General features: G+C 43.9%; 1 protein-coding gene across 1 annotated transcript; it reads left to right on the top strand.

Moving 5' to 3' along the window:
* The first annotated feature begins 21 nt into the window (after nucleotides 1–21).
* Nucleotides 22–17,799, top strand: POLR1D (RNA polymerase I and III subunit D). Its single transcript, XM_080557095.1, has 3 exons — nucleotides 22–180; nucleotides 8,200–8,274; nucleotides 16,433–17,799. Exons 1-3 carry the CDS (start codon nucleotides 152–154, stop codon nucleotides 16,716–16,718), a joined length of 390 nt encoding a protein of 129 aa, XP_080413221.1. The 5' UTR covers nucleotides 22–151; the 3' UTR covers nucleotides 16,719–17,799.
* The last annotated feature ends 9,654 nt before the right edge of the window (nucleotides 17,800–27,453 follow it).

Raw genomic sequence — 27,453 nt, 5'->3', positions numbered from 1 at the left:
GGCTCGCACCGCCCCGGCTCCTCCCCGCCGGGGTCCTCGGCGCCGTCCTCCGCCCCGCTCCGCCCCGACGAGCCGGGCTGGGCCGGGGCATGGCGCCCGCCTTCGCCTGAGAGCAGCCGCCGGGCCGCAGCGGGGCACGGCGCCGCCCGCCATGGAGGAGGAGGACCCGGAGCTGGAGAGGTGAGGGGCGGCCTGCGCCGAGATGCCGGCCGGGCTCCCGGCGGTGCCACGCCTCAGCCCGGGGCCCGGCGGGGACAGGGCGGCCCGGGACGGCGCTGCGGAGCGGGGCCGGGCTCCGAGGCCTCGTCCCCGGCGGTGGCGGAGAGCCTGGGGTGAAGCCGGGCCCGTGGCTGGGTTTCCCCGCACACAGCGCGGGGCGAGGCCCCGAGCAGGAGGGCTCCTGTCTTCCTCCTCCTCATCTTCCTCCTCCTCCTCCTCCTCCTCCTCTGTTGTGGTTCCGGACTCGCCGTGGGGGGAACTTTCACCTGCGCGACGAAACTTTGAATCCTCAGCCAGGCAAACGCAGCCTAGGACAACTAAACCTTCCTGCGCGATAGGGAAAACGCTTTATTTAAAAAATACGCGTGCTCGGGGTGATAGCGTTTAGGGATAAGGTTGAAAAGTATCGGGTGGCTCATGGGTTATAAATGAGGGCCTAGGGTTATCTGGTAAACTGGAAAGTTCTCACAAATTTCGATCTTGCTGGGATAACGTGGTTCGTTTTGCGATCCGTACTGAATGCGGTGTCCCCAAATAAACGCCGTGGGGATCAAAATGCGTATGGAGATCAAAAGGCGGGTTGCTGCTTGAATATTCGGGTGCAGCAGGCCTTGCTGGCTTTGCTTTAGGATTAGACTTCAGGTGCTTATTTAGCAGGTTTGGGGGTTAACATTTCTATTTTATCTGTTGTACAGGCTGGGTTTTTTGTGTGCGCTAACTGGTTTGTGATGGAGTGCGCTTTTGTAGCAGCGAAGGGATAACTAGGGGCTCTCAGAACTGCTCTCCTGGTTCTGTCCCCTAACTTTTAACAAAACATATCTGAGGGTGGTTAGACAAAATCACTTGTTTCTGCTTGTATCTAGTGCATATATTAAAATGGGATAAATGTGGCACCGCTGAGGTGGTAGAAAGCATAAAGCTTTCTAAGAGGCCTTTAATTCTTGGTAAGCTACTTCTGCTCTCCGATAATCAGTTAAATTATTAAAGCTTCTTTCTATATATGCACGGATGCTATTTTTGTCAGTGCCATTCCAAACTTGAGCCTTTTTCATTCACAGCCTTTGCCACTCCTCCCTCTGTGCTGTCTTCCCCCTGGCTGCTGTTGGTATCCTGGGGATTTGGGTGCTCAGACAGCCAGCCCCCCGGGGTACAGCAGCTTGCCCACGGGTTACAGCAGACTGCTCCAGAGTCCCCTGCTGCTGCTCTCCTTTCCAGGAACCAGATTTGAAGTTTTGTCCTGCCACATAGCTTCAAGCTGATTCAGGACGTGCTATTCCTTTTTCCTGGCAGTGTGGTAGGATATGAGGATGAAACTTTGACTTACGGAGTGACACACGGTAGGGCTTAGCTGTACCATATCTTCAATCTGTGCTACTGTGTCGTGAGAGTTCAGGTGGCTCCATGCTCGCCATATAACCAGTATAGCGTACCTTATGACTATCACTTTCTGTCCTGGTTCTGCCTATCATTAGATAGTTCCTTTTTCATACCCTCAGCATTCATGACTCCTTTTTGCTAGTAGCACCCTGACTTCAATTCATGCTACATGCATTTAGATGTCGTGCTTGGGTACTTCTTGCTCTAAAATGTTTCTCCATGCAGTCTTCAAGAGTCAGGAGTAGACCTTTCTTTATCCTGTGGCTGGCAGACGTTACTCCTTAGTTTCATATCCAGCAGCTGCTACCTGTTGATCATACTCTCAGGTCAGTATCACAGCAGTGCTAGCTAGGTTTCATGATTTGTCAGCCCTTTATAATATGGCTTTAGCCTAAAAAAAATGGCAATTCTGTTCTGTAGCCACAGCGTTAACTTTGATTTACTGTTTCAAAATGTTTTTCTTTGGAGTATTTTCAGTAGTCTGTATGTGGACTTCTTATTTAATTTATGGAGGGGAGTGGTGGAAGCGTAACTGTTTTTGTGGGTGCTTTTTCGTGTGTGAATTTTGTGTCTCAGCATTCCAAACATTGATCTGCTAGGAGAAACCAGTTGTCCTACTTTTTTTTGTGATCATCTAAGGAGAGGTCTTTTCATCCTACTTGCTCTATCCTGTCCTTACTGCCGTGTTTTCCTGCTGTTATTGCATCTGACTCACGCTTAATCTTGTGTTTGATGCTTTCTTCACTTTAATAGGGGTGGTAGTCACTGCTGAAGGTGAATACGAACTTGGAAGTTACCGTGAGACTGTTACATGCTATGGATTTAAATACGCAAATAACCTAAGGCCAAGTTGGATGGGGCTTTGGGCAACTTGGCCTAGTGGGAGGTGTCCCTGCCCATGGCAGGGGGGTGGAATTAGATGGTCTTCAAGGTCCTTTCCAACCCAAACCATTCTATGATTCCAAAAAAACTGTGAAATATCACAAGTGTCTAAAATATTCCTATTTGCTACATGTGACTGAATTATTTCTTCTCTTCCATCTCTCCCAATAACCTTCGTTGGAAGTATGAACTGGCATTTTTCCCGTAAACTTGCTGGTATGTCAGTGAAGATCTAGAATGTAAGTGTGAAATACCTAGTTATTCTAAGAAAATTCTAGGGCAAACTCTTTTAGTATATAATTAATGGTGTTGGTAAGATACATGATCCAGGAGGGGGGGAGTTACAAATCATCTCCTAGGAACTGTTTCCCATGCAAGTACCTGTACTTGTTTTCCTATGTAATTTCTACTAAACATCCCCACTTTTTTATTTTCCCCTTCCTAAATTGTCTTTGTGCTTGGTGTCTTGTGTTTCAAGCACATCTCCTTTATATTCTCAGAGAAATCTTGTGTTTTACCATGTATCCAAATTCCGCCATAATCAGTTTTATCTCATCAGCTATAGATATTTCACAACCTTAAATATCACTCTTTATTAGAATTGCCTACCAAGCTTGGTTGGAGCATCATTTACTTCGAAATAAGTATTTCCTAAGGAGATACTGTACTAAATTCCAAGGAAAGCTACTACTTGGTCTTGTAACGAGAAACCTTTTGTTGAGAATTGATAACCTAATATTTTGCAGCACAGATGTCTCAGTTACACTTCTTAACAAGTAGGCTTTACCCCCTGGAGAAATTAAATGATAGCTCTCACTATTCTTACTCTTGGTTTTTAAAATCTAGGTGTCATAATAGAGTTTGTCATTCTTTCCCATTTTGATGGCAAAAAGTGGTCTGCAAGCTAAAACCATTGTTTGAACTGAGTGAGGATACCTCACTGCTCAAGCTGCTGAGAAAATCATTGCAGAAATGTCCTGGAAATAGCACTTCTGGGGCTGGCAACCAGAATATTGAAGAAGTGAGACTCTTGATCCACAAAGGATGTGAGCATTAACGTGCCTGCTATGGAGTGCCTTTCCTTTGAACACACATTTAAAAGTTTGTGGCATATCTGTGCCTTCTTTATTCTTCCTTCTTTATTCTTGCTTGCAATATTCTGGCTTAAGCTTTTCTTCTGACATCCCTTTTCATCACATTTCCTAGTAAGTGTGCACAGATGGGACAAACTAGTTCCTAGAAGTTGATTATAAATTGCACTCCTCTATTGTAGAAGGCAGTATCTTCAGACCTTTGTTTGATTGCAGGTCTTGATATTATTTGGATGTAATCAGCACGCCAACATCCGCTTCTATTGCGTGGTCAAAGTTATAGAAGTCAGCATAAAACTGCGTCGAGAAAATAGATTTTTAAGTAAACTGCTCATTTTTCGTGGGCTGGCAGCTAGGTGTCAGGACCTGGAGCCTCAGGAGGTAGGTTTCAGTGCTCAGGGGTTTGGGGAATGGCAGTGGCCAAGCAGCTTGGCCTTTCAGGTGGAGCAGTAATGGGCTGCAAGCAGTTGTTAATGCAGTGACAAGCTTTGGCAGAGGGGCATTTGACAAAATGTCCATTCTCTTACTTCGGGAGGCGCCGAATACAAATACTGCCTTCCTGCTCGTTGTTGTGTGCTTGTCGGTAGCTGATTGCGTGCTGTGAAGCAAGTCCAGTAACTCTATTGCCATCCCAGTTCTCACTGGGATCTTTAATGAGATGATGGCATGGGTGGAGGTGCAGGGTTTGTTAGGTGTGAGCTAAAAGCTCCTGGGCACACCCACGGAGGAGCTCGGAGGGACAAAGGCAGGTGGGAGAGCCCAGATAACGATCGGGTGCTGATCCAGGTCCACCCTGCGGCCATCAGCCCACCAAGGACACATCTCTCCAGGCCTATAGGAGCTCGGGAGCACCACAGTGGGCAGGAACCCAGGGCAAGGACCAGGAGGAATAGCCAGCACCTCCGGGCCCCTCCCTGGGTGCCCCAGGAGAGGCTCAGCATCCCGCTGTCACACCCATCAAGGTGAGTCAGTGCTGAGACACCGCCGGGACCTCAGGGTGCTGCTGCTGTGAGTATGGGGCACCCCAGGAGATGCAGGGGAAGGAGCATTTAGAGATTGCACAACACCTATTACGGGATGTTTAGGGGAGGGACCAAAGGCAGGGAAAGGGATGGATTTAGGTGATTTGGGGAGGAGCCAAAGTGGGAAAACAGGAGTAAGGGGATGGAAAGGGCTGGGCACCTGTGAACAGGCTGCTGGTGGGGACGTGCTTGTCTGGCCGTGCCCTGTGCCTGCTCAGCACAGGCTGTCCTATTTCTTGTTAAATTCCTTTCAAACTTTTTCTTGTCTGGGCTCTATCCTGCATTTGTTCTTTCAGAAAAATGATGGAGTCCCATCCCTGAATGAAGAAGAGAAAACAGATGCAATTTTTGCCCAACATCGGAGCCTTTAACATATTCTCCCATTCTTTAGGCACACGCACTTGTGATGCGAGTTGTTAGGGTTACGAAGTGAGACTTTTGCCTGTAACCTTGGAATATGGAGGAAGAAACCTCATCCCACAGAAGAGTAAATAAATCTTGGACCATTCTCATGAAGATAAAAAAAAAAAAATACATACACATATCTTCATGCTACTATATTTTGTTTTTCAGCAAAGCCTGATTGCTCGGAAAGGATTGCCACAGCCAGTTTTAAGTGGTGCTTGCTATCCTTGCCATGAAAGATGCCAGAATGATGACAGTGCTCTTAAATGTGCCCCTGCCCTTAATTTTCATTCCTGTTTTCCCTCTGTTTGGGTTTTTCTCATGTGAAAGTTGTGTGTTGTGTTCCCTTTGCTTATGTTGCTCTTCTTGGAACTGAATCAGGCGGCTGCAGGAATGTTTGAATTGTAACCGAGCTGTACAAATGAAGACAGCAAGGAATGCTGAGTCCCAGGAGGCCTTTAAAAGCAAATGTGACCCCGTTTGCATAGCTTTTAAGATTTTGACTGACTTGTGCAGCGAACGTAAGTTCAGTGAGTGGAAATGTGTTGTTTCAGAGATCATCTGAGCAGTTCTTCCCCTTTGTCTGTGCAAGTCAGGAGGGCTTTGTACAGATGCAGGGATTAGGAATAATGTTAAAAGACCACTATCAGGAAACAACTGCTGATAAGAAAGGAGGATTTTGACTTGCAAGGCTGCTAAGGTGGATGCCAAGTCAGCCTGATCTGTGATATAAACTTTGCAAAATAATGTCTCAAATAACTTAGGAATTATAAGCCATAAAGTTACAGAATTGATGTCACCATATTAATTTATTCTGATAGTTCCCGTAAAGCTGAACTGTAGCTGTTTAAAATGTTTTCCTGGTGTTTTATAACTCAAATCCTTTGGTTTATGTGTTTGATTATAAAATAGTGACAGATATAGTGGCTTTTAATCTGACTGCTTTACAGATTTCTTATAGCCAAATCAGAACGTCTGGTAACCACGATAGAAAAAGGTGGATTTCTTTCCTGCCTTTTGTCTGGTATTTCTGTTTGAAGGCTCAGGGCAAGTTTTCAAAAGGCTGCGTGTTCCTGCCGTGCCCTCTGCTACCTGAGCAACCCGGTCTACTTTGTGAATTCTGGGTCTGGACAGTAAAATAAGCATTGTCCCGATTTCTCCAAGACCTGTGGACGTAACATCTCCCACGTTCCGGTGACAGAGCCTGTGTTTCTGACGCTTCTTGGGGTGTTGGGGAATTGCTGTGCCACATATCCCACTGTCTGGGGAGGCAGCAGTACCTGGCTAGGTTGATAAAGCAGTGCTTAGCATCTAGATGCAGGTAACTCTAACAAATGACAGCTTACCTGTGCAGATGCTCAATTTTTGTGGATGACTGGAGATGTAAAATGTCCTGGCGTTGGGATGAATGCTTAAAAAAGGAACTGAAGTATCCCAAGCACAGCTGCTACTGAGATCATACCAATAACCTCAGAGACACTTCTTTGAGGAACCTTAAACCAATGTGCCATTAGATTAGAGAATGTAGAAATAATAATACAAGTCTTAGTGCATTTCTCTTCTGTTGTTTCTGTGGACGCTTTCTTCTTGCAGAGCCCTTCAAATGCAAACTATCAAAGAAGTTACAATCTGTGAGTATTTGCATATCTGCCTGGCATAGACTTCACTTTTTCTGGCTGGAATGGTTTCCTCTTGAAACCAAGGAATATATACACATAATATGTTCTCGTGTTAAGACCATAAACTGAAGAGGGTTGGATCTTGACTGACAGATGTAAGCTGCTGTGTAACAGCATAAAGTTCTCTCATGAGCTACTGAAGGAGATTCTGTACTGTTTATGTGCATTCCCTGTTATGCACGTGTAGTGTATGCAATTAAAGCCAAGACCCCGGTGTTTTCTGTGCAGACATAGTGACCTAAATGGTAATAAATGACTGTTGGTTGTTTAGAGCCCAGCACTATCTCCTTAGGTCTTCGCATGGGCCTGCTATATAAACTGCTTGCTTTTCTTCTTAGATCTGCTTCTTCTATTAAATGATGAGCCTTGACTTCTCTAGGCTCAGTTTTCGCTTAACACCAAAATCAATACTCAGTTGTTGTTTTTTTGTTGTTTTTTTTTTGGAATCTTGTGGCAAAGCAATAAAATCCTGCTATGCTAATAATACTATAACACAATGAGACGTGACTTCCTTCAGCTTGAGTTGAAAGTTGCCAGTTACCTTTTTGCACCGTGAAGATGCTGGCAGTCCTGCTCGCACAGCCTGAGCACCAGTAGCCGTCGTGGCACATCACAGCTGGGAGAGCAAAGCGATGCGTGCCCCCCTCTATCACCTTCTGCTTTCCATTCCTCGAGCCTTCAGTCTTACCCACATCAGTGTTGTTAGTGCTGAGCTTCGTGTCCTGGGTTTATAGCCAGGTGCAGAGCTTCCCTTTTCTGTCTTGCAATTCCTATTGCTTGATGTGTATAGTTGCTTACAGTTAACTAACCTAATTGTTAGCTTACGCGTTCAATTTATGTAATAAATGGCTCCCATTATCTGCTTATTGGTTTCCCCATTAACTTCAACCACGTACTGTAGACCGGTTATTAAAGTTTTACCTGAGATTGAAATTAATGTCTAAAGAGAACTGAAAGACCAACATTGTAGGAATTATCTACGATTTGCATAATTTACACTCTGACTTTTTAAGTGAGCATAGTTATTTAATTACTTTCATGTGAGTGTGGCTGTTTTTTCCAGAAGATCCTGGTAACGTAGTCATTTTGAATGACAGTGGTTCATCACCACAGAGATGAGCTCCTTTCTTCGACTGTTAAACCAAAGCTAGTGCAGTTTAACTACTGGTAGGTGCAGTGGTAGAAATTCTGTTAACTGACTGCTTGGTAGTTTGCTAGTGTTGTTGAACTGTGCTCAGAATAGATCTGCTGTGGTTGAAGGACTTTAGGAAGAACCTAAGTGATAGCAAGGGAGAGCATTCCCCAAAAGCACAGGGATTGTGCTTTTGGTGTAGTGTACCAGTTTTGCACGCTTTATTTCTACTCTCCAATGAAAATTAGTATTGCAATTGTATTTGCAACATTTCCTCTTTATTCCCTGTAATGAATTAAGCAATGGGCTCTCCACTTTATTTATGTAAGTGCATAAAGAGGCAAGTTCTTGTTTTCCTCAAGTGCTAACTTTTTTCCTCTTCTCATGTTTAGGAAGGCTGTGGAAGAGTTACTTAAAGAAGCAAAACGTGGGAGAACCAGAGCTGAAACAATGGGAGCTATGGGTTGGTAAGTTGTGCCAAGAGGAAATAAATACTATGACCAATGCCAAAATAAATTTTGCATTTAATGGGTAACAGAAGTCTTTGAATTTTAATTTGCATTGTGCTTAAATAATTTGTCTTCATCCAGGTATTAATGTGTCTGGGCAAAAATTTGACTCCAGATAAGAAAGAACTTGAAGAGAATTCTGCCTGCATAAAATTGCCTGACCGAATGTGTTGAAGGCAAAGCAATTGGAGAACAAACATGCTGAGAAGAGTCGTTCATCTCACAATAATGTATATGACTGATAAGAAGCATCCCAAACCCAAGGATGTTCACACAAGTAGTGCACCAATTCATTCAGATAAACTCATTTGTAGATAAGGTCTGGCTTCTTCCACCAACAGTATTACAAGATAAGCCTGTGCTGTTTAGGAAGTTCTCAGCTGATTTCTCAGCTGTGTTTGTTTTAGTAGCTCTGAAGAGATTAAACCGGTGTCTTGCTCTAAAAAGTTAATCTTATATTTTCTGAACAAGGCTTGAGGAGTCTTTTTGTGTATATTTTACCCAATATTTCTGCTAGGGATACAATTTATACCCTTTATGTGAAAATAATTAAATTGGTTTAATCTCCTGGAGTGCTTACAGCTGTACTGAATGCAGAATGCTTTTTCTCTGCAAGCCTTGCAAAATGGCCAGGTAAACCACTGCAGATAATCAGCATCATGAAGTGTTGTATGCATCCTGTTACTGAGCATTTGCAAGTTAATTCCAGGTGTGGAAACCAAAAATCTCTAATGGAAGATACCCAGGTGTCCCTGTGCAACTTCTCTGCCACTTGTGCAGTCTGGAATACTTTCCAGGAGCACGTATGGGTTTCTGCGCCCAGCTATTTCTTATTCCCTGTCTGCACAGGAGCAGTGGTCCTACTCGGCTGTCTGTGATGGTCAGCATGGGGGTAACAAGCAGTTTTCAAACACCTGAGACCTGTCAGAGGAGGGGATAGCCGAGGCTGCTCTGTTCTTCAGAACACCAGGTTGTTAGGCCAGAACGGTGGTAAAGATGTAGCAGAAGAGATGGCCAAGAAAGCTTCAGGAAGAGGAATGTTGTTGACATGGGGATTGGCACGGTGATATCCTGAACTGAGACTGATGAAGTAAGGATTCTTTTGACTGCAGAGGAACATGGGAATAGCTGTACTGGCTCAAAGGTGGGATCCATCTTTGTCTCTGTCAGTGGCCGATAGCTAGTGCCTAGGAAGTGGAGTAAGAAGAGTACAAGAAAATAGCATTACGTACTCAAGATACAATCACAGAATCATAGAATGGCTTGGATTGGAAGGGATCTGAAAGACTGTCTAGTTCCAACCCCCTGCCATGGGCGGGGACACCTCCCACCAGACCAGGTTGCCCAAAGCCCCATCCAGCCTGGCCTTGAACACCTCCAGGGATGGGGCAGCCACAGCTTCTCTGGGCAACCCATTCCAGTGCCTTACCACCAGCATAATGAAGAATTTTCTCCTAACATCTAATATAAATCTCCCCTCTTTTAGTTTAAAACCATTCTCCCTTGTCCTATCACAATCTGTATGCGTAAAAAGTCACTCCATCATTTTTATAAGCTCCCTATAAGTATTGAAAAGCTACAATGAGGTTTCCCTGTAGCCTTCTTTTCTCCAGGCTGAACATCTCCAGCTCTCTTGGTCCGTCTTCCTAGGAGAGGTGCTCCAGCCCTCTGATCATTTTCATGGCCCTCCTTTGGACCCACTCTAACAGCCCCACATCCTTCCTGTGCTGGGGGCCCCAGCCCTGGACGCAGCACTCCAGGTGGGGCCTCACAAGGGCAGAGCAGAGGGGCACAATCCCCTCCCTCCACCCGCTGCCCACCCCTCTGTTGGTGCAGCCCAGGACGCAGCTGGCCTTCCGGGCTGCAGGCACGCGCTGCTGGCTCGTGTCGAGCTTTTTGTCCAGCAAAACCCCCAAGTCCTTTTCTGCAGGGCTGCTCTTACCCAGTCTGTGCTCATGTCTGGAATTGTCCTGACCCAGGTGCAGCACCTTGCACTTGGACTTGCTGAACCTCATTAGGTTCACATGGTCCCACTTCTCCAGCCTGTCCAGGTCGCTCTGGATGGCATCCCTTCCTTCTGGTGTATCCACTGCACCATCCAGCTTGGTGTCATCTGCAAACTTGCTGAGGGTGCAGTCAGTCCCACTGTCTACATCATAGATAAAGATATTAAACAGCACTGGTCCTGGGACAGACCCTGAGGGACACCACTCATCACCGGCCTCCACCTGGGTGTAGAGCCATTGGCCACCACTCTCTGGGCATGGCCGTACGGCCAATTCTTTATCCACCGGATGGTCCGCCCTTCAAATCCATCTCTCTCCACTTTAGGGATCAGGATGTCGTGTGAGACTGTGTCAAAGGCCTTACAGAAGTCCATAGACTTGTACCTGTTCAGTTCCATCACGTGGTTCAGTCCCGCTCTTCGCATACAGCGGGAGGGGCTTTGCTCCCCCAGCCCTTGCCCAGAGGTTCGGAGCTGTGGGAGGCACGGGAAGCTGACTGCCAGTCTGACTGAGGCAATCCCAGCTTCCAGCAGTCAGCAGCTCAGGATATTCTGCACCCATAGATCATTTTTTTGGTATATGATACTTCTCCAGGAGGTTTTCCTATCTGAGTCTATCCACAGAGAGACCGATGGTAGTAATCCCATTTGTCACAAATCTGCTGCCATGGATTTTGGCTTACGCTAGTGTACAGCTGGTAGATATGTCATCACAGGGGAGGTATAAAGCCCACGATAGGCAGACTCCAAATAAGACTTTGATATCCAGTTTTGCAAGCACAGGGACAGCACACCAGATAGAAGCTGCCACTGCTCTCAGCCCTTTAAAGGAATTCATTAAATATTTTTGGTGCTCAATTGTGCTGTTTGGTCTTTCTGAACTGGCCCAGCAATTAGGTGTTGCATTGCATATATCGATGAGATAACCAGTAGAATGCTTGGAAGGAAACTATGCACAGCTGAGTGTCGTACTCTATCAAAATGCCATCAGATGTAACTGATGTTACAGTAAACAGTAAATCCTGAAGGGCTTCAGAGATTAGATCCAGGACTGACATGTAACCTTGCAACTGTAAACTACTGAAAAGAAGGTAGCTGCTGCTCCCAGCTTTGTGGATACCAAATGAAATGAGCAAAAAAGTTGGTTCATCAAAATACACATTAGGAGACCAAATTTGGGAAAGTATAAACTGGTAGAAGCCACCAGAGATCATCACCAACTTGACTAAAGCACAGTCTTAACAGGTAAAACTGAAAGCCTCCATTGATTGCCAAACTCAAAATGCATACAGGTGTGTTTCATGAGGACTTGTGGGATTTCCTCAGCCCTTTGTCAGAGGAGTGCTGGAGAGGGGAGATGCAAAAACCCTGGAAACGTCTACTGTAGGGCCATCAATCCTGCATTGGCACTGGGTAGAGGAAGTAACTCGACCTGTGAAAAAATGATTTGTTCTGACATCTTTCTTTGGGTGAGGAGAGGCAGAGGCTACTACTGCTCATACTTCACAGATTCCAGTTTTTGTTGCTCTTCAGCAGCTGTTGATGCTGCAAAATACGTCTGGAGTCAGTGGTATTTGACAGGTTAATAAAGGGAAGTATGTGGGGAGGTGTCATTCACAGGGAACTATATCGTATATGCCATTACAAAGAGTGGAGTCTCCTGGTGGGTGTTGATGGCAGCAAAACCTTCTCCAGCAAGCCTCTGAACACTGTTGTGGGACTGCTTTCAGATTCGTGCCACTGCTCCATTACTTTCCAGAGTGATTAATTCTCCATAGTTCAAGTGCACGGCTTGAAGAAGTTTCCCAAGCATCCATACCTAGCTTTTTGCAGTCCTGTTGCGTGAGATGGATAGTCAGCTGCTGTTTGAGCTTGTATTGCAAACAGAATTATCGCAGAGCTGACAGTCATGTACCGAGTGGTCATCCGTCAGCCCATGGTCTCCAAGACAGAGATTCAGGCTTGAAATATAGAACGGTGTTGGTAGTATTTTTTTTTTTCTAGTTTGGGAATGTTTTTGCCACTGTTACATTATCTTACAAGCTTGCTGTGGCTGGCACGGGTAGATGCTGCAACCTATGTGGTGCAGATGCTGGTAGAGGAAGGTCTTGTCCTAAGACTCTCTTGCCTATGGACCCATTTTGGAGCAGTTCTTGAAGAGCTGCTGCCTGTGGGCAGCCCCTGCGGGCTCAGTTTGGGAAGGACGACATCCCTTGGGAAGGACCCCACATGGAGCAGGGGCAGAGAGGGACCGTGAGGGAGCGGCGGAGACAAAGCGTCAGGGACTGACCGCAGCCCCTGTTACCCCTTCCCCTGCACCACTTGTGGGGGAGAGTTAGCAGAAGGTGGAAGGGGGGAAGGTGGTTTTAGTTTGCTTTTAGTTCTCAAGGCTCTGGTCTATTATTAGTTGGTAATAAATTAAATAAATCTTCCTTACGCTGAGTCTGCTTTGCCCGTGAAGATAATTGGTGAGTGATTTCCCTGTCCTTACATGTTTTTTTCTTCTGGTGTATAGGTCTGGTCTTCAGAGATCCTGGTAGCAAGTGAGCTAGGGCTGAACTGAACATAGTCTTTTCTGCTTTACTTTAAAAGCTTACCCAAAATAAGCTATAGAAAACAGCACATTGTAGGACAGTTTGTTCAGCTCTGCGTTGTCAGAGCAGACGAAGTTGCAAACAACAGATGAGTGTTAGAAGCATTAAATTGCTCTTAGTCCTATTTCTTTCAAAGCACTCCTAAAATTGCTCTCATGACTATAGATAGTTTTCTGTTCGGTATCAAATCTGCTGGTCAGAAGCACTGCAGAATGTGAAATAAGGAGGTTGAGGCAGAAAGCCTTGAGAGCATGGGAGCTGCGATATGCTGTCTTGTGTCTCGTCTTTGCATGGATGTTACATCGCTACGCAGAAGCTGCAGTGTGATTCCGCTTCATCTTTTTCCTTTGGATGTAAAGAGCAGGAGGAAGGAGGTACAGACAGAGATTGCAAAGCAAGTATGGCAAAGCATAGTGATCAGAGCACAGGTTTCCATGCAGTGCCCTGCCAGCCGCATCTGGCTGCCCAAACCATGCAACTTGCTTTAGCAACTCAGTTGGCAAAACAGCCTCTAGCTGCTTTTTGTGCCTTCAGCCATTATTCTGTTAAATACCCTATTTTCCGTGGCAGTTCGGAAGTGCTAGAAATGTACTTGTAAGTTCATGCATAATAAACCGTTTCCTGGAAAGATCTGATACACTCCGTGTGCCAAGGCTGACAGTGCCAACCCTGTGTGACATGCTCAAAGACTGTGGTTCGTGGCTCTGTACTCCAGCGTCTTAGCAATGTCAGTGAGTTCTTCCGATAAAAAGCCTTAACGTACGCTTCTGTGCTGAAATACAGTGCCAAACCTGACGGCAGGCATTGCTGGAGAGTAAGACGGTTGACATTTTAAGTCCACTTCTGTGCAACGCAAGTGGGTTTAAGTGTTGATTTGTGTATGCAAGAATGGTTTCTATTTATTTTCCTCGCTCAAATTGAAGAGTTGCCATTTCATCATTAGACAGCAGAGAAACTTTGGGGCGGAGGGGACCTGTGTTTGGAGGAGGATGGGTTTCTACATGGAAAAATAGCTTTTTAGTTTGTCCGAACATGCAAAACAAAGTGAACTATTACACTGAATGAAAACATTGCTACAAAACTGGAGTCAGTTTTGTAAACTGGATTGTTGTAGAGTTGCAGGTAGGCTGCTTTCTTTGGTCATGCCTGCAGTTCTGCTTCAGGCACACTTGAGTTTGAAACCTTAGTGCTCTTCTGACATGTCTTCTGAAAACAAACAAAGCATTTGCACTCTGTTGTGTGGAACTGCTCACTGGTTTGCAGATTGTGATTCACCTTGCATAGACTGAGCTTTTTTTGCAGAATTCACATTGAGGGCAGAGCTGTCATTGAATTGAACATCACAGGATCAGACCTACAGCAAGCCAAAGGCTTGTCTTCAGGGAAGTGAGCTATAGAAGTATCCTACATTTTTCTCACCATTGGAAATGCTGAAAAAGACATAAATGAATTAATAATACAGTTCGCTTTGAATCTTCACAGCTCCAGATATGCCAAATATACGTGTAAACATTATGGATTTGTGTGCGTGCATGTGTAATGTATCGTATGTGCCATACATCTCATTTCCATTTAAGACTTAAAGGCAGAATTTGCTTAGCTGAAGTCTGAAGTCAATAAAACCAAGGACTGACGTTTCTCTTCAGTGCCGTGACTTATTGCTGCTCCCTGAAAACCTGGGGGCTCATTTTTATTGCTGTGTGATAGTGAATTAATGACATCTCTTAGCTGACTCTGAAGCCCTGCATTTCTCATCAGTTTTCATTCTCAGTATAGCTCAGGCAGCGCTCGTAGTGCCAAAAAGAAATAAATACTTCAGCAAGGTGGATTTATTTAGGGCAGATTGTCTCATTCTGGTGCTATATATATAAGTGCTTAATCAATACATGAGCTTTTAAGAAAAAGCAAGAGGAAGAATACGAATGTAAAATAGTTTGTACCTGGATCCATCCTGGGGAAAGTTGTGCTCCTTGGTTGGAAGTGTTGAGGTACAACAGTTTAATGCTGGCATAAGACATGCAGAGAAATTAAATGTTGGCTGTTTTGTGTTGTCTCGAGTGCAGCCCGTGCCATGGCATTTTCATTGCCATGTTCATAGCTGGTGTAGCTTGAAATGGAAACCCCATTCTACTGACAAATGTTAGCTGTGTACTTTCACTCAGTAATACAGCTAATGCATAATGACTGCCTCCCTAGTTTACAAAAAACATCTGTACAGAACATCTACATTTTTTAATTTGATTTTTTTTAACCTGTGTTTGAGTAAAACAGTGTAGATTTATATGCAGGAAGTTTACAAACTGTAATTATGTTATAGAAATATCAAGAAATGCATAGCAGAAATAAAACAGTGTGTCTGCTTAGTGTATATTTCTAAAATGACTAATTTCTTTGAGGATTTATAACAAGAACAATTATCAGTAATAGTTAATAAGTAGATCTGAAGTAAATTCCATGCACAGTTCAATATCATGAAGTATGCTATTTTCTTCTTTTTCTGCTTAGTCTGATTATTCAGAGTTATCAAAGGTTTTAAGTGGTCAGGGTATAGTTTCTTTGCTGACACAAAATATTCCAGTAGAATAGGTGATCTAACATTGCAGTGTTAAGATCATCCATCGTTGATTCAGTACGTGGTACTGTGCTCTCCTAACATCTCTGCTTTTTTGAGTAACCCCTCCGGTCTATATTAGCAGGCAAACTCACAGTAGCTCCCACAATAAACAAAGTCTTTGGAATGATTTCTGCTTACTGAAGGAACGTATTCAAACTTCTGTTATTTTCATTCCATTCTCTAAGAGATGATAAATTGGGAGTAACTAGTACAACTGATAACAACAGGATAAATGTAACACGGAGTACTTGTTTACTAAGAGAAGCTGATAAATTACATGCAAAAGCATTAAGCTGCAAGAGGAAAAAGTCAGAAACAACAAAGAGGAGTTTAATCAAGTATCCTTTCTATTAAAGAAAAAGCATTTGATTTGGTGGTTGCTAAACATGGGTTAAAATTGGTATGCCTCCTTTGATTTATTACTACAGTTGTTTGGGTTCTTCATGCAAGTGTATCCTGAGTATCCTAGTTCATTAAATAATCTATTATGGTCAGCATTGTGGTCATGTTAACCATTCTCATATGACTCAGAATGTGTTATTAAATATTTGATTCCCGAATAGCTAAGTTAAGCACCGGCAAACTTAAAATATGTCATCACCTTACACAGAGTGAGTTAACCATGAGTCTCGCCTTATCTGCTTCTCCCTGCACACAGCCTTGTGAAAATCACATGAACTTTCACTCCATTGAAGTAAAATAATTTTTATCCTATAAAGAGTAAGGTAAAAGGAGAATGAAGACAACGTTGAGCATATCTTTCTGTACTGAGAGTTTACACTAGGTGGCATGCAAGGAAAGCCAAAAACACTAAACTGTCTTAAAATTGTTGAAGTTAAACTCTCACATTTGTTTCAGGATGTTTTTATCCCCTATTTTGATTACTTTTAAATGTCTTTACAGGTTGAAATGTCCTCTTGCTGGTGCAAATAAAAGATTTCTTATTAATACCATCAAAAACACATTACCATCTCAAAAAGAACAAGACCAAGAACGTGAGCAAAAGGAAGTCAGTAAGGAGCCGGAGCCAAACAAAAGCAGGAAAGAAGAAAAACCAAAGAAACGCAGAATTCATCCATACACACCCAGCTTTCAGTCCAGAAGGAGAGTCAGCTACTCTCCTCCTAGGCACCGAAACAGGAACCAGCACACAAAGGATAAGTATGAAAAGCGATCTAGCAAACGATGAGGAGAGATGAGTATGTGCTGTTACAAGCCAAGAACGTCATTAGACGTCGGACTGCAGGGATGTTAGTTTTTTTCCAGAAAGAGATGCTGTTCAGAATTGATTTTTGAACCGAGTTGCTTGTGTGAGAAGTAGCTAGAGGTAGTTTTATAAAACGTTTCTTCGGGACCTTTAAGAGAAAAGCAAAGTGCAGCATAAATCTTTCAGTTGTCTGAGAACAGACATTCCCTTCCCGTTGCTCCTTTCCTCACTCCCCTTCTGACTAAGCTTAGGGTCTTGGTAATGGAGCGTGATACGTGCGTCACTGTCCAATACAACTTGTTTAGTCATGTCACCCTTTTGGAAATAAATTTAACTTAAGCAGAAGTCTATTTATTGTGTAAAGTTGGCAGAACTTATTTTTGCTGCTTAACCAGTGAAGAAGTTTTGCTTGTTTGGGTTAGTTTAGTTTTACAGGATCTGGAAGAAGGGAAGACTGGTCAATGCGTGGCTAAGCACATCTATTTTGTATAGCATGTAAGAGTTTGGTTTCTTTAGTATAAAAAGAACAAATTTAAAATGGGCAATGCTAGTTTTACTTTTCAGGAGGAGCTACCAGGAAATACCGACTTTGCGTGTAGTATATTCACAATCTTGTCATAGATAACATTAAACGTTACCCCTAAAAAGCCATAACTGCAATAATTGTCTCTGTTTAGACTTCCCTCTGTAAGGAACTAGTTTGAACAGTCTGTTGTCATGGTGCTTTCAAAACAATCCTTGAAGACAATTATGATGTTTTTGTCCACTGCTATGAAGTTTCCAAGTAAATGTGTAATACTAGAAATGCAGAGGAGATATTTAAACACAATCAAATGCTCACTTCCCAAACCTATGTGACGATTTTGTAGTGGTACAGTTCTTAAACTTGTGACTTTGAGCACATATAATACACATCAGCATATTCTATGTCTTTTTTTTCTGTTTATGTTACAATAACAAACTTCTGTGTGAAAAGGTTTGTATTTCGGTGTTCTCAGAAGTAACTGTTTTGAATATAAGTTTCAGTTTTTACGTGTGTTGACAATAAAATCTGAAATGTTCATTGAAGGTGTTTTTTTTTTTTGCCCTTTTTTTTTTTTTTTTTTTACTTTTAATGGGTTTCTTATCTGAATCGGGCCTCTGTCGTCTAACAGAAAGGAGGAGTATCACTTCATGGTCCTTCAATGCTGTGTCAGGGCAAGAGTGCCACCTATAGGCACAGCTCTACCTCGTCTTGCTATACTACCTGTCGTCTCTCGTGGGAAGATCGTGTGAGCTAGGAGATGGGGAGGCCAAAGTGGAGATTGCTGTGACTGAATTTTGATGTAGCAGCTGAGAATTACTCTCCTAACAGGAAGGTAGCTAAACTGGTGTGGAGGGCAGCAGTGGCTGCTAGGCTCATTATCCAAGGAAGGGGGATACTTCCACATTTCCACTGAAGAGCATAGCTATTTTTCTCTGTTTCCCTGCAGGAACCATAGCACTATAATGGAAGTCCCACCCTCTCAGATAATTTCCAATGTTTTAAATGGGACCAAAGAAAAAGTATAATCTTCGGAAAATTTAGGGCTATCTTTGATTTAAATAAACAGGTGTCGTTTGTAGTCCTTATTTTACTGGACATTGCTTGTTTTCTCCTCAATAATTTTATCTGAAGGATTGCACTTACAGTTCCAGCCAGCTTCTGCTGCAGTGTCAGTGCTGGATATATGTGGCTTTGCAGTGGCAAATTCCTCTCCCTATTGCTTATGTGTGCATTCAAAACTAATCTGGCTAGTTGATAGACAGTGCTTCCAATACTGATCTAGAGGATTTGACATGACCTAAACCAGACAGCTGAAAAACATCTGTCTTCATCAGTGGAGGTAGGTTCAGGTGCAATTCCACATTTTTCTCATTCGGAGAACATACATGAGTCTTTCATTGGTTGACACCATATTTCAGCAATACCTTTCCTAAATGCACAAATTAAAAAAAAAAAGTGCAGCTCATGAATTGTTCTTAAGTCAAACATTGATTTATTGATCACTTTTTAAATCAAAAATTAGACTATAGGTCCAGGTTTGCATTAAGTGTCTGCTCATATTGTGTGACATGACCATTACATTTATAAGCTATGTTAAAGATAGGTTTTAAAGCCTGAAGAGTAAAGCTGAACGTGGCTTTTCAACGTCTGTAACTCTGAACGCTTGTTCCTTGTAGAAGTCCCTAGTCCTTAAAAAAATAAATAAATTTGTGTACTCATGGTCTCAGCTTCCTGTAGTAGGGCATTTCAGCCTAGTTACTCATTTTGGAGGGGAATGCACCTTACGTTAATGCTGCCGCAATTACACTTCAAAGGTGTTTCTTGTTTATCTGTGAGCTGTCAATGTTGTCTGTGTTTAGTTTCAGTGCATATTGTACAGATAACAGAGTTTATTCAGGTGAGAGTATTGCTCTTGCCATAGCCACAAGAACTGTTTAATCAGACTTCATTATTATGTTGGACAGAAATCCTCAAAAAAGGTTTATTTTCACCAAGCTGATGTTGAATGTAGATCACAAAGCAGTGTAAAAGAGGAGAAAACATTTTATGATCGAATTTTATAATGTACTTTTATTAGTTTTGACTAAGTCAGGGATATAACATGTGGCTCTTATGTTCATTGTACAACCTCATCTCCTTTGTAAGTCCAGTTTGAATTATTTACGATGAATCACGAAAGCAATGAATGTGCAAGAAAAGCCTAAGAGATTTGATGTATAAAACTTAGAAGGAAAAATAGACCCTGTTTTTAGACAGATCCAAGTTTACTTCACAGGAGTTTCTTGAGGCACGCTTTTAACAGTGTTCCTTAGTGATTATAAAATTTCTACTGAAAACTAGTTGACAAAGGAGATGTAAATGTTTTTAGATGAATGGGATAATGTAGCAGGAGGGGGTTGCTTTTCCTGCACAAACAGAACTGTTTTTTGTGTTTTGGCTGCAAGTTCATCACTGAGAAGCATGTTTCCGCTACTGTCCCATCAGAGCTCTCATTAATAATTATATGTTTTCAGTTAATTAAACTGGAACAACACGAAAGTAGACTTGCTTGAATAAGTAGCAAGAAAACATATTTGGATTATGTTTGGAGACGGACTTCATTCATTTTATCAGTAGAGTAACTGATCCACCAAATCTTTATTCATGTGAGTGATCTTTGCACTTGCAAATAATCCCGTTGTAGCTCACACTCTATGAATAAAACTCTTTTCTGCATTAATGTACAGTCTTTGTTTTATTGACTCTCGATGGGAAATAGTCAACAGTAAATGTTAAAGAGGGCATAGTTCCAATTAATAAAAAAAGCCTTAAAAATTTGCAAATTATACAGTCTCATTTTTAGGCTTCTAGAGAGGATAGTCTTAATACAGGAAAAAAATAATTTTATGCCAAATATCTAGCAGCCTCTCAGTGTCTGAAATCAATGCTGTAGATGTGTCTTTTAAAAATTTATATATCAGTTTGGTATTGCTTAGTCTTTATCACATATGGTTTTAGTAACTCTCAGGCTATTGACCTGCACCTTTTAAAATGCTTCCAGAAGGCTGTATCTGTCAAAACTGAAAGAACTGAATCTCTGCCTATACACAACGAGAATAAACTTCCGTAAGGGAGAACAAGAAGAGTATAGATTTTGCAGGATCATAAATAGCGTACACTGTGTTTCTCACTCTTCTTCAGTCCTCTCGGCTGCTCTGCAGATGGCCACCAGCCTGCCAATGTCGCCGTTTGGTGTGCAATAAGGTCCTACAGGCTTGTGCAGCCCTTTCGCCTCCAGACCAACCGCTGCCATGAGTCTGACCATGGATGTGGCAAACCACAGCGGGTTTGGCAGTGAGCAGGACAGATCCTGGGCTTAGTTTCTTCTCTGTAAATGGGGATTTGAAAGGTAAGGATACCCAGCGTAGTTACTTAGGGATGCTTTCAGAAAATTGCAACATGGCTTCATGCTGATGATCTCAGGCGTTCTGTATCACTTGTGCAGTGTGGTTATGGTCTGGGGTATGACAGGACAAATAGACTCACGTTCTTGCTGTTTCAGTGTCACTGTGGGCTGGGACATTGTCCCAAAAAGTGTGTGTTACAAGGATATGACACAGCAGTCACAAAGGCAAAAATCCTAATAAAAGCTTTGCCAGAAAGTGAAGGCAACGGTACCTTTAATGGTAGGAATGAGAAAAGACTATGGTAGAAAACCAACGTAACAGGATTTAATTGGACTCTAACGCTGAAGGTACAACCCAGAGAGCCCCCAGGTCCTGCTATTGAGCAGAAAGGTAACCCTGCTGTTGCCTGCCTCCTGCCCACCCCGCTGCCCGTTCCACCTCATGTGGGAGGAAGCCAAGTTACCACATCCCACCTGGTTCGAGCTCTCCTGGGTGGCAGGTACAGCACAAGGGGCCAGTCTTCCATGTTTCCCATCCGTCCTGACCCGTCTCAGCTCTGTGCTGAGGTGGCAAAGGCCCTTCATGTCTGTCAGCCTCGAGGCACAGGCCCTGAAACTCAGTTGTTGACTCTGACAGTTGTAGCTGGCTTAAGGTGTCCAGAATAATAAAGGAAAACTTAACGTGTGCATGTGTTCGGCAGTTTCAGTGAAGCTCACCTTCTGGAGATCCTTGGCTTGTGCCTCTGCAGTCACAACTCAAGTGGGATGGCCACAGCAGGGCTCCGGCTTGTGGAGGTTAAGTTTCCTCAAGGAGGACATGAAGGAGAAGGAAAGGACCATGGTGTGGTAGGGAGAGTGCAGGGATGTGGCCTCTTGTTTGCTGGGCAGTGGGCAGCCAGAGAAGGCCTGGTGTGGTCTCACCTCACCCTCCTCCCCAGCAGGAGTGTGCCCATTCCCCTCCAGCCCCGCGTGTCCCCGGTGTGCTGCTTGCTGTGAAACCCAAGCAGACAGAAATGGGGGAGGCTGCAGAATGCGCTGCAGGAGCAATATTACACGCAGCTTAATATTAAGTGGGTAAATGCAACAAAAGTCTGGTTTGGGGAAAGGCGGCTTGGTGTTCTGCTTCATTGTTGTCTGCGTCTTCCTAATTCTGTAGGAATTCTATATTCTTGCCCCAGAGAAGCTGTGTCGCTGGGATCTCATGGCATTGCTGGTTCAGTCTCTGATGCTCCTGCTGGTTATGAACGCGTTGAAAGGTTTATATCTATACTGTGCTTTGTAAATGTGTTCAAGAAGAGTCCCAGTCCTCCGCTGGCCTTACCAGAAGCTGTTTGATGGCATCAGCACGGTGATGAGCTGGAGCAGGGTAAAGCAGCAATACCTGCAAAAAGCCCTGTAGCCCTGCATGAAGCGTGCCGTGGTGGATGGCTCCTGGCCTCGTCTGCCCAGGACAAGACCTGACACGGGGGGATCTCTGGGTCCGTCTGTCCAGCCGGTCCCATTGGACCTGGATCCCTGCAGCCAACTCTGTGCAGCGAGGAAGAGGCTGGAAAGGCACGGCTCCACCTTTCCACAGCAGGAACTATTGCTTCCTACTAACTTTAAATGAGTTAGACCATCAATATAAGTCCACAGGGATGAATTTTACCCAAACTTCATTTTTCTTTGCTTGTTGAAAATGAATCCCCAGCTACCTCTGCTCTCGGGACAGAACAGCCATCCCCCACAGCGCTCTTGTTACCAGACCCACCTCCAGCCGCCACCAAGTATTTTTTTTCCGCCTCCTTTTAGACACTTCTCTAGGCTGAGATCTTTAATAATTTTGCCTCTCTTTCAGCCTGGGCTCCAGCCTGGGAAAAACAAACCTGCCGGCCTGGCAAAAGCCAAGCAGAGGCAGCCCAATTACTGGCTTCCCCACTGTTCCTTTGGGCCGGCCGGTGCTCTCCCGCCTTTGTCTCCTCTCCCGCTGGCTGCCTCCGAGCAGCTCCCTTTGACTCTGCGCCACGCAGCCGGGCAGAACGAGGTCTTTGCACTTAAAATGCTCGTCCCTCGTGCGTGGACACGGCAGCGGCGACGTGTCCCAGCGGAGGGGACACCAGCCAGGTCCCCAGGTCTGGAAGCGTCTCCTCGCTTCTGCACCTGAGATGTTATCATCCTGTCTTTCCTTACTGCCCTAAATTCCACTCTAAGACAAATGACATACCAGCAGCGTGGTATTTATTTAATTACTCTGACCTTGCTAGTGCTGGCTGTACTCAGTCAGGTGGGTTTCTCCTGTGGGACATCTCGGTGAGCTCATGTAAGGGTGTGAGGTGTGGGGCATCAGCTCCCTGCTCATCCCTGTTCTCCAGAGCAGGAGGTAAATGTCCTACAGCAAAGATGCCTTGGGATGCACAGTGGCTGCACGTCCTCTCTTGGAGGCAGCAACTAAAAATCTACTTTTAGGTAAGAAATGGTGTATTTTCCCCATGTGCCATTATCAGGGCTTCAGCTACAAGCGTGCTAGACCCTCTCAGAGGATTTGCAGTTTGCCAAGGGTTTGTATGCGGGGAGGGAGCTGCGAGGGGAGTGCTGGGAGAAGCTTTAGAAGTGAATTGTTTGGACATATCTCCATCTCAGCGCTCGGTTTATAAAACAAATTCTTCAGGCAGGTGCTTGAATTCACAGCCTCTTTAGAGGGAATTTATCAGCCCCAGGAATATACTGGTTAAGAAAAAAAAAAAAAAAAAGAAGAAAAAACTATCAACATCAGCTGCTAGCAGGGAAAAGCTAATCATCCAAACTTTGCTGCAGGAGAGGTGCAGCTGTCAAAGCAATAAGGTAAATGAGTCTGGGACTGAAATGGTTTTTGCGGCAGAACTCTGCTCCCTGATAAATAGGGGAGATTGAACTATAGCACCATTCCACTATTCCTTGGTAATGCACCATTTTGGGGCTGACTGGGTGGTCTTAAGTCCATTGCCACAGTGGCTATATCGCTGATACCAATCAAGGCCCCGCAGCTGAGACCCTGAGTGACCTGCTTCAGCAGCTTTTTTCAAACCCCAATTCACTCATTTGTGTGGGATGCTTTTCTGCTACTTTATTTATGGGATTACATAAATGAGCCATTAAAAATGTAAATCTTCAGAACAGTTGAATAATAAAGATTTAAACAATAAGCTCAGGGCGGTACAGTACAGAAACTTCCCCGAACCAGCAGTACTGCACCATCGTGGCTATGGCAACAATAGCGGGTTAAGGGAAAGAGAGAGCAAGCAGAAAATAAAACGTCCCAGCATTGTTACAGTCACTGGCACCACAGAAAGATTAGGGATTTTTTTTTAAGAGTATTAGAACAATAATGAAGATGTGCCATTATGCGCCACAAAGGAGCCCATGCCATCCCTCACATAGTGCAGGTGTCAAAACAATCGCTGCTCGCCACAGAATTGAGCGTAAGGGAAGTTTGTCCCACCTCACCACAAAGCGTTTAACCCTTCCCGGGCTGGATGCAGCTAAAGAAATGCCATGGCTACTGAGGGCTGTTTTCTCCTCTCTCCTGTGCCGTTAGACATCCTGTCTGAGCATCCTTCCTAAGCAGGGGCAGTGAAGCTGTGCACCGTATACCTCACCAAGGAGGAGCTGGCTGCAGGTTTTATTTTGCTTATGCTGCGCTTATATCACGTAATGTACCAGGCTATGCAATACCAGTGGAGAATTTTACTGATGTTAAGTTCCACTGCAGCCTCTCTCTGTAAAGGATAAAGTGATGGAAGTAGCTTAGACTGATATTTTGTCTTACAAATTTTGAGCTTAACTGAGTTGATTTTCCCTGTAGCAGTATTTTAGGTGTCATGTAGTAATCTTCATATGACAACTATAGTGAAAAAGACAGATTTCACCAATGTTTTAGACATGCATACCTGGATGGCAAACACAGAGCCCTGTCAGTGCCCTCCTTAGAAGTGGCTTCAGCCTGGTGTGCACTAGCTCAGTATTTCCTAGCTGTCTGTTCTGGGAAAAATGAGCAGGTGTTCCTCTAGAGCAAATCTGGGAATTTATATGGAATGGTTAAGATTGGAAGGGACCTTAAAGACCTCCCAGTTCCAACCCCCTGCCATGGGCAGGGACACCTCCCACCACACCAGGTTGCCCAAAGCCCCATCCAGCCTGGCCTTGAGCACCTCCAGGGATGGGGCAGCCACAGCTTCTCTGGGCAACCTGGTCCAAGGACTCACCACCCTCTGAGTGAAGAATTTCCTCCTAACATCTAACCTAAATATCCCCTCTTTTAGTTTAAAGCCATTCCCCCTTGTCCTATTACTACAGCCCCTAACAAAGAGTCCCTGCTCAGCTTTCCTGTAGGCCCCTTTTAGGTACTGGAAGGCCTCTGTAAGGTCTCCCCAGAGCCTTCTCTTCTCCAGGAGAGGTGCTCCAGCCCTCTGATCATCCTTGTGGCTGTCCTCTGGACTGCCGGTGTCCACTGAGCTGAGCACAGCACTCCAGGTGGGGTCTCATGAGAAAAAAGGACATATTACATCAGTAGGGATAGTGGCATATTAAGGACATAAAAAGGGACATATTACATCACTATTAATCACAACATATAAAGGACATATTGCATCACTATATCAGAGGTCACCACCCTCTGGATGTTAGTATTTCTAACCTATTTCTGAAGACAGATGTACACCCCTATCATCCCGGAAGAAGGGCAAGGCCCAGCCCCAACACCCCTTGCTGGCCAGTGAATCGTGACCTTCCTGCAGAAAGGAGAAGTGTCTCATCAAACCTGAGCCATGTTTATAGGTCTGACCATGATGAAAGCAGCTGCATTCAGGCACAACATTCAAATTTATTGGGCCTGTAAAACTTGTAAATTAAGTCCTACGTGAAAGAAAAAAAAAGTTCTTTTGCAAATAATGCCAGTAGGCATGGCATGACATGGCATGCAAGTGAAGTCTTCTACAACAATGGGTTTTCATGAATTTCTGTATTTTCCTGGCCTTTAAAAAACATTCTTATTTCAGAACTTTGGGACTTGGGCAGGATTCCCTTCCTACATCTTTGCAAATCCATAGACATCAGAAGAGTACTCTGAATTCATTCTGGTGAAAATTAGAAGTGAAGAAGTTTCATAGTCTCTCTTACCCTTAAAGTTCAATATCGTTTGTCAGTTCTTGCTATCTTTACTTTCTGAAGACTGTTTACAGTAGTGTACCAATGTCACAATGAGATTTTAGCATCATTATAATGGCCTGCATTCAACTTAGCATCAGAGAATGGCTGAAGTTGGAAGAGACCTCTGGAGGTCTCCTGGTCCAATCCCACTTTTCAAACACGGATACCTACAGCAGGTTGTCCAGAACCATGTCCAGATGTCTTTTGGGTATCTCCAAGGAGATATGAGTACCTTCAAGCTTCTTAGTGTTACATTATTATATTGTGATGATTTATTACAGTTAAAACTTGTACCGATAACAACAGGACTGATTTCACTGTATGTAGACAATGGATACCATACCAAAAATGCCAATCCTACAGTATTCTTTTACCTGCAGTAAGGGGGGAGGAAGAATCCCTGGAAATGGAAACAGAGAAACATTTAAAGAATACCATAATGTCAACTATGATAACATGATGAAGTTTATTTTCTAAATGGTGGCTCTGCCAGGGCTTGCATGTTTGGGGCAAGGAAAGGGAGAGATGAAAGGGAAAGTACTAAAAAAGTGGATAGGTCACAAGAGAGCAAAATGTATACAGATTTCTGTTAATGAGGAACGTCTGTCTCTGGCTTACATATGAGACTTATTGAGGTCACTGAATTTCTCTCAGGGCAGAATTTGGATGCTCAGATGCATAGATCCTGCCATTGGTCATAGTGGTGAGTGTGGTGGTGTTTTCAGATGTTCCTGCCTTACAGTGCAATGGGCAAGGGATGCAGGAGTGCTGCAGTCCGGCACAGACTTAGTGCAGTGCCACCCGTGAGCTTGTCATCCAGAAAGCTTCCAAGCTGCTCTACAAAACCTGTGCTGCCATAGTACTTGTAGTCCATGAGTATGCTCCTCATCTCTAGTGAAACTGAATTAACCTACTCATCATACCCACAGCAGAGAATGCTTCAAATCTGGTTGCTCTAGGACTCTTTTTTTTTTTTTTCTTTAAAATATACAATTTTGAGGAAATATTTTGGAAATATTTTGCAAAGACTTCAAAATTCTGCTGATGCTGGAAAAAGGCAGTAATTAATACATCCTGCTTGTTTCAGGGAGATAGCTGAATATTTTACTTAACCTTTACAACCTGAAAGCAGACGATTCATGGAAAGAGAGTTAAGGAGATCAGCCACTCCACCAATCTAAAGTACACATTTTTTTTTTTCCTCTTCATTCCACATCAGCTTAATTCAGGGCTGCAGGAGAAGATGGGGTTCACCCTGTGGCACATGGTGCTGTATTTCCTGGAGCTTATTTGGGTAAATAACCTCAGAGACTGTCGGCTAGTGGGTAACGTCTGTTCAGTCCAGGCATTTACACTGTCAAAAGCTCATCTGGGTGATGGCTGTGGCTGTACTCCCACCCAGTAAAGGTTGGAGCCATGTGGAAATATGGGATGTACCTACAAATCTCACAGATATAAATCTGCTCTGGAGTGGAAAAGCAAAACAAATGAGATTTCAAATCTCTTAACAACTTTACAATTGGAGGAAAAAACCCTCTTTGAACCAGCAGATTTGGTTAATGATGGCTTGGTGTATTATGTCACTGCTTCTGTTTCTATATGAAAGCAAAATATTTTATTTCATTTCCAAAGTTGATAGAAAG

This window comes from Anser brachyrhynchus, assembly GCF_964034855.1.
Source record: "Anser brachyrhynchus genome assembly, chromosome: 1".
Lineage (NCBI taxonomy): Eukaryota > Metazoa > Chordata > Aves > Anseriformes > Anatidae > Anser > Anser brachyrhynchus.
Note: the sequence above shows the minus strand (reverse complement) of the source record. Positions and strands in the feature narration are given on the sequence as shown.

Coding starts and splice junctions, on each gene's coding strand:
- POLR1D (XM_080557095.1), top strand. CDS start 152: ATGGAGGAGGAGGACCCGGAGCTGGAGAG. Junction 181..8,199: donor GAGGACCCGGAGCTGGAGAG/GTGAGGGGCGGC, acceptor TCTCATGTTTAG/GAAGGCTGTGGAAGAGTTAC. Junction 8,275..16,432: donor ACAATGGGAGCTATGGGTTG/GTAAGTTGTGCC, acceptor ATGTCTTTACAG/GTTGAAATGTCCTCTTGCTG.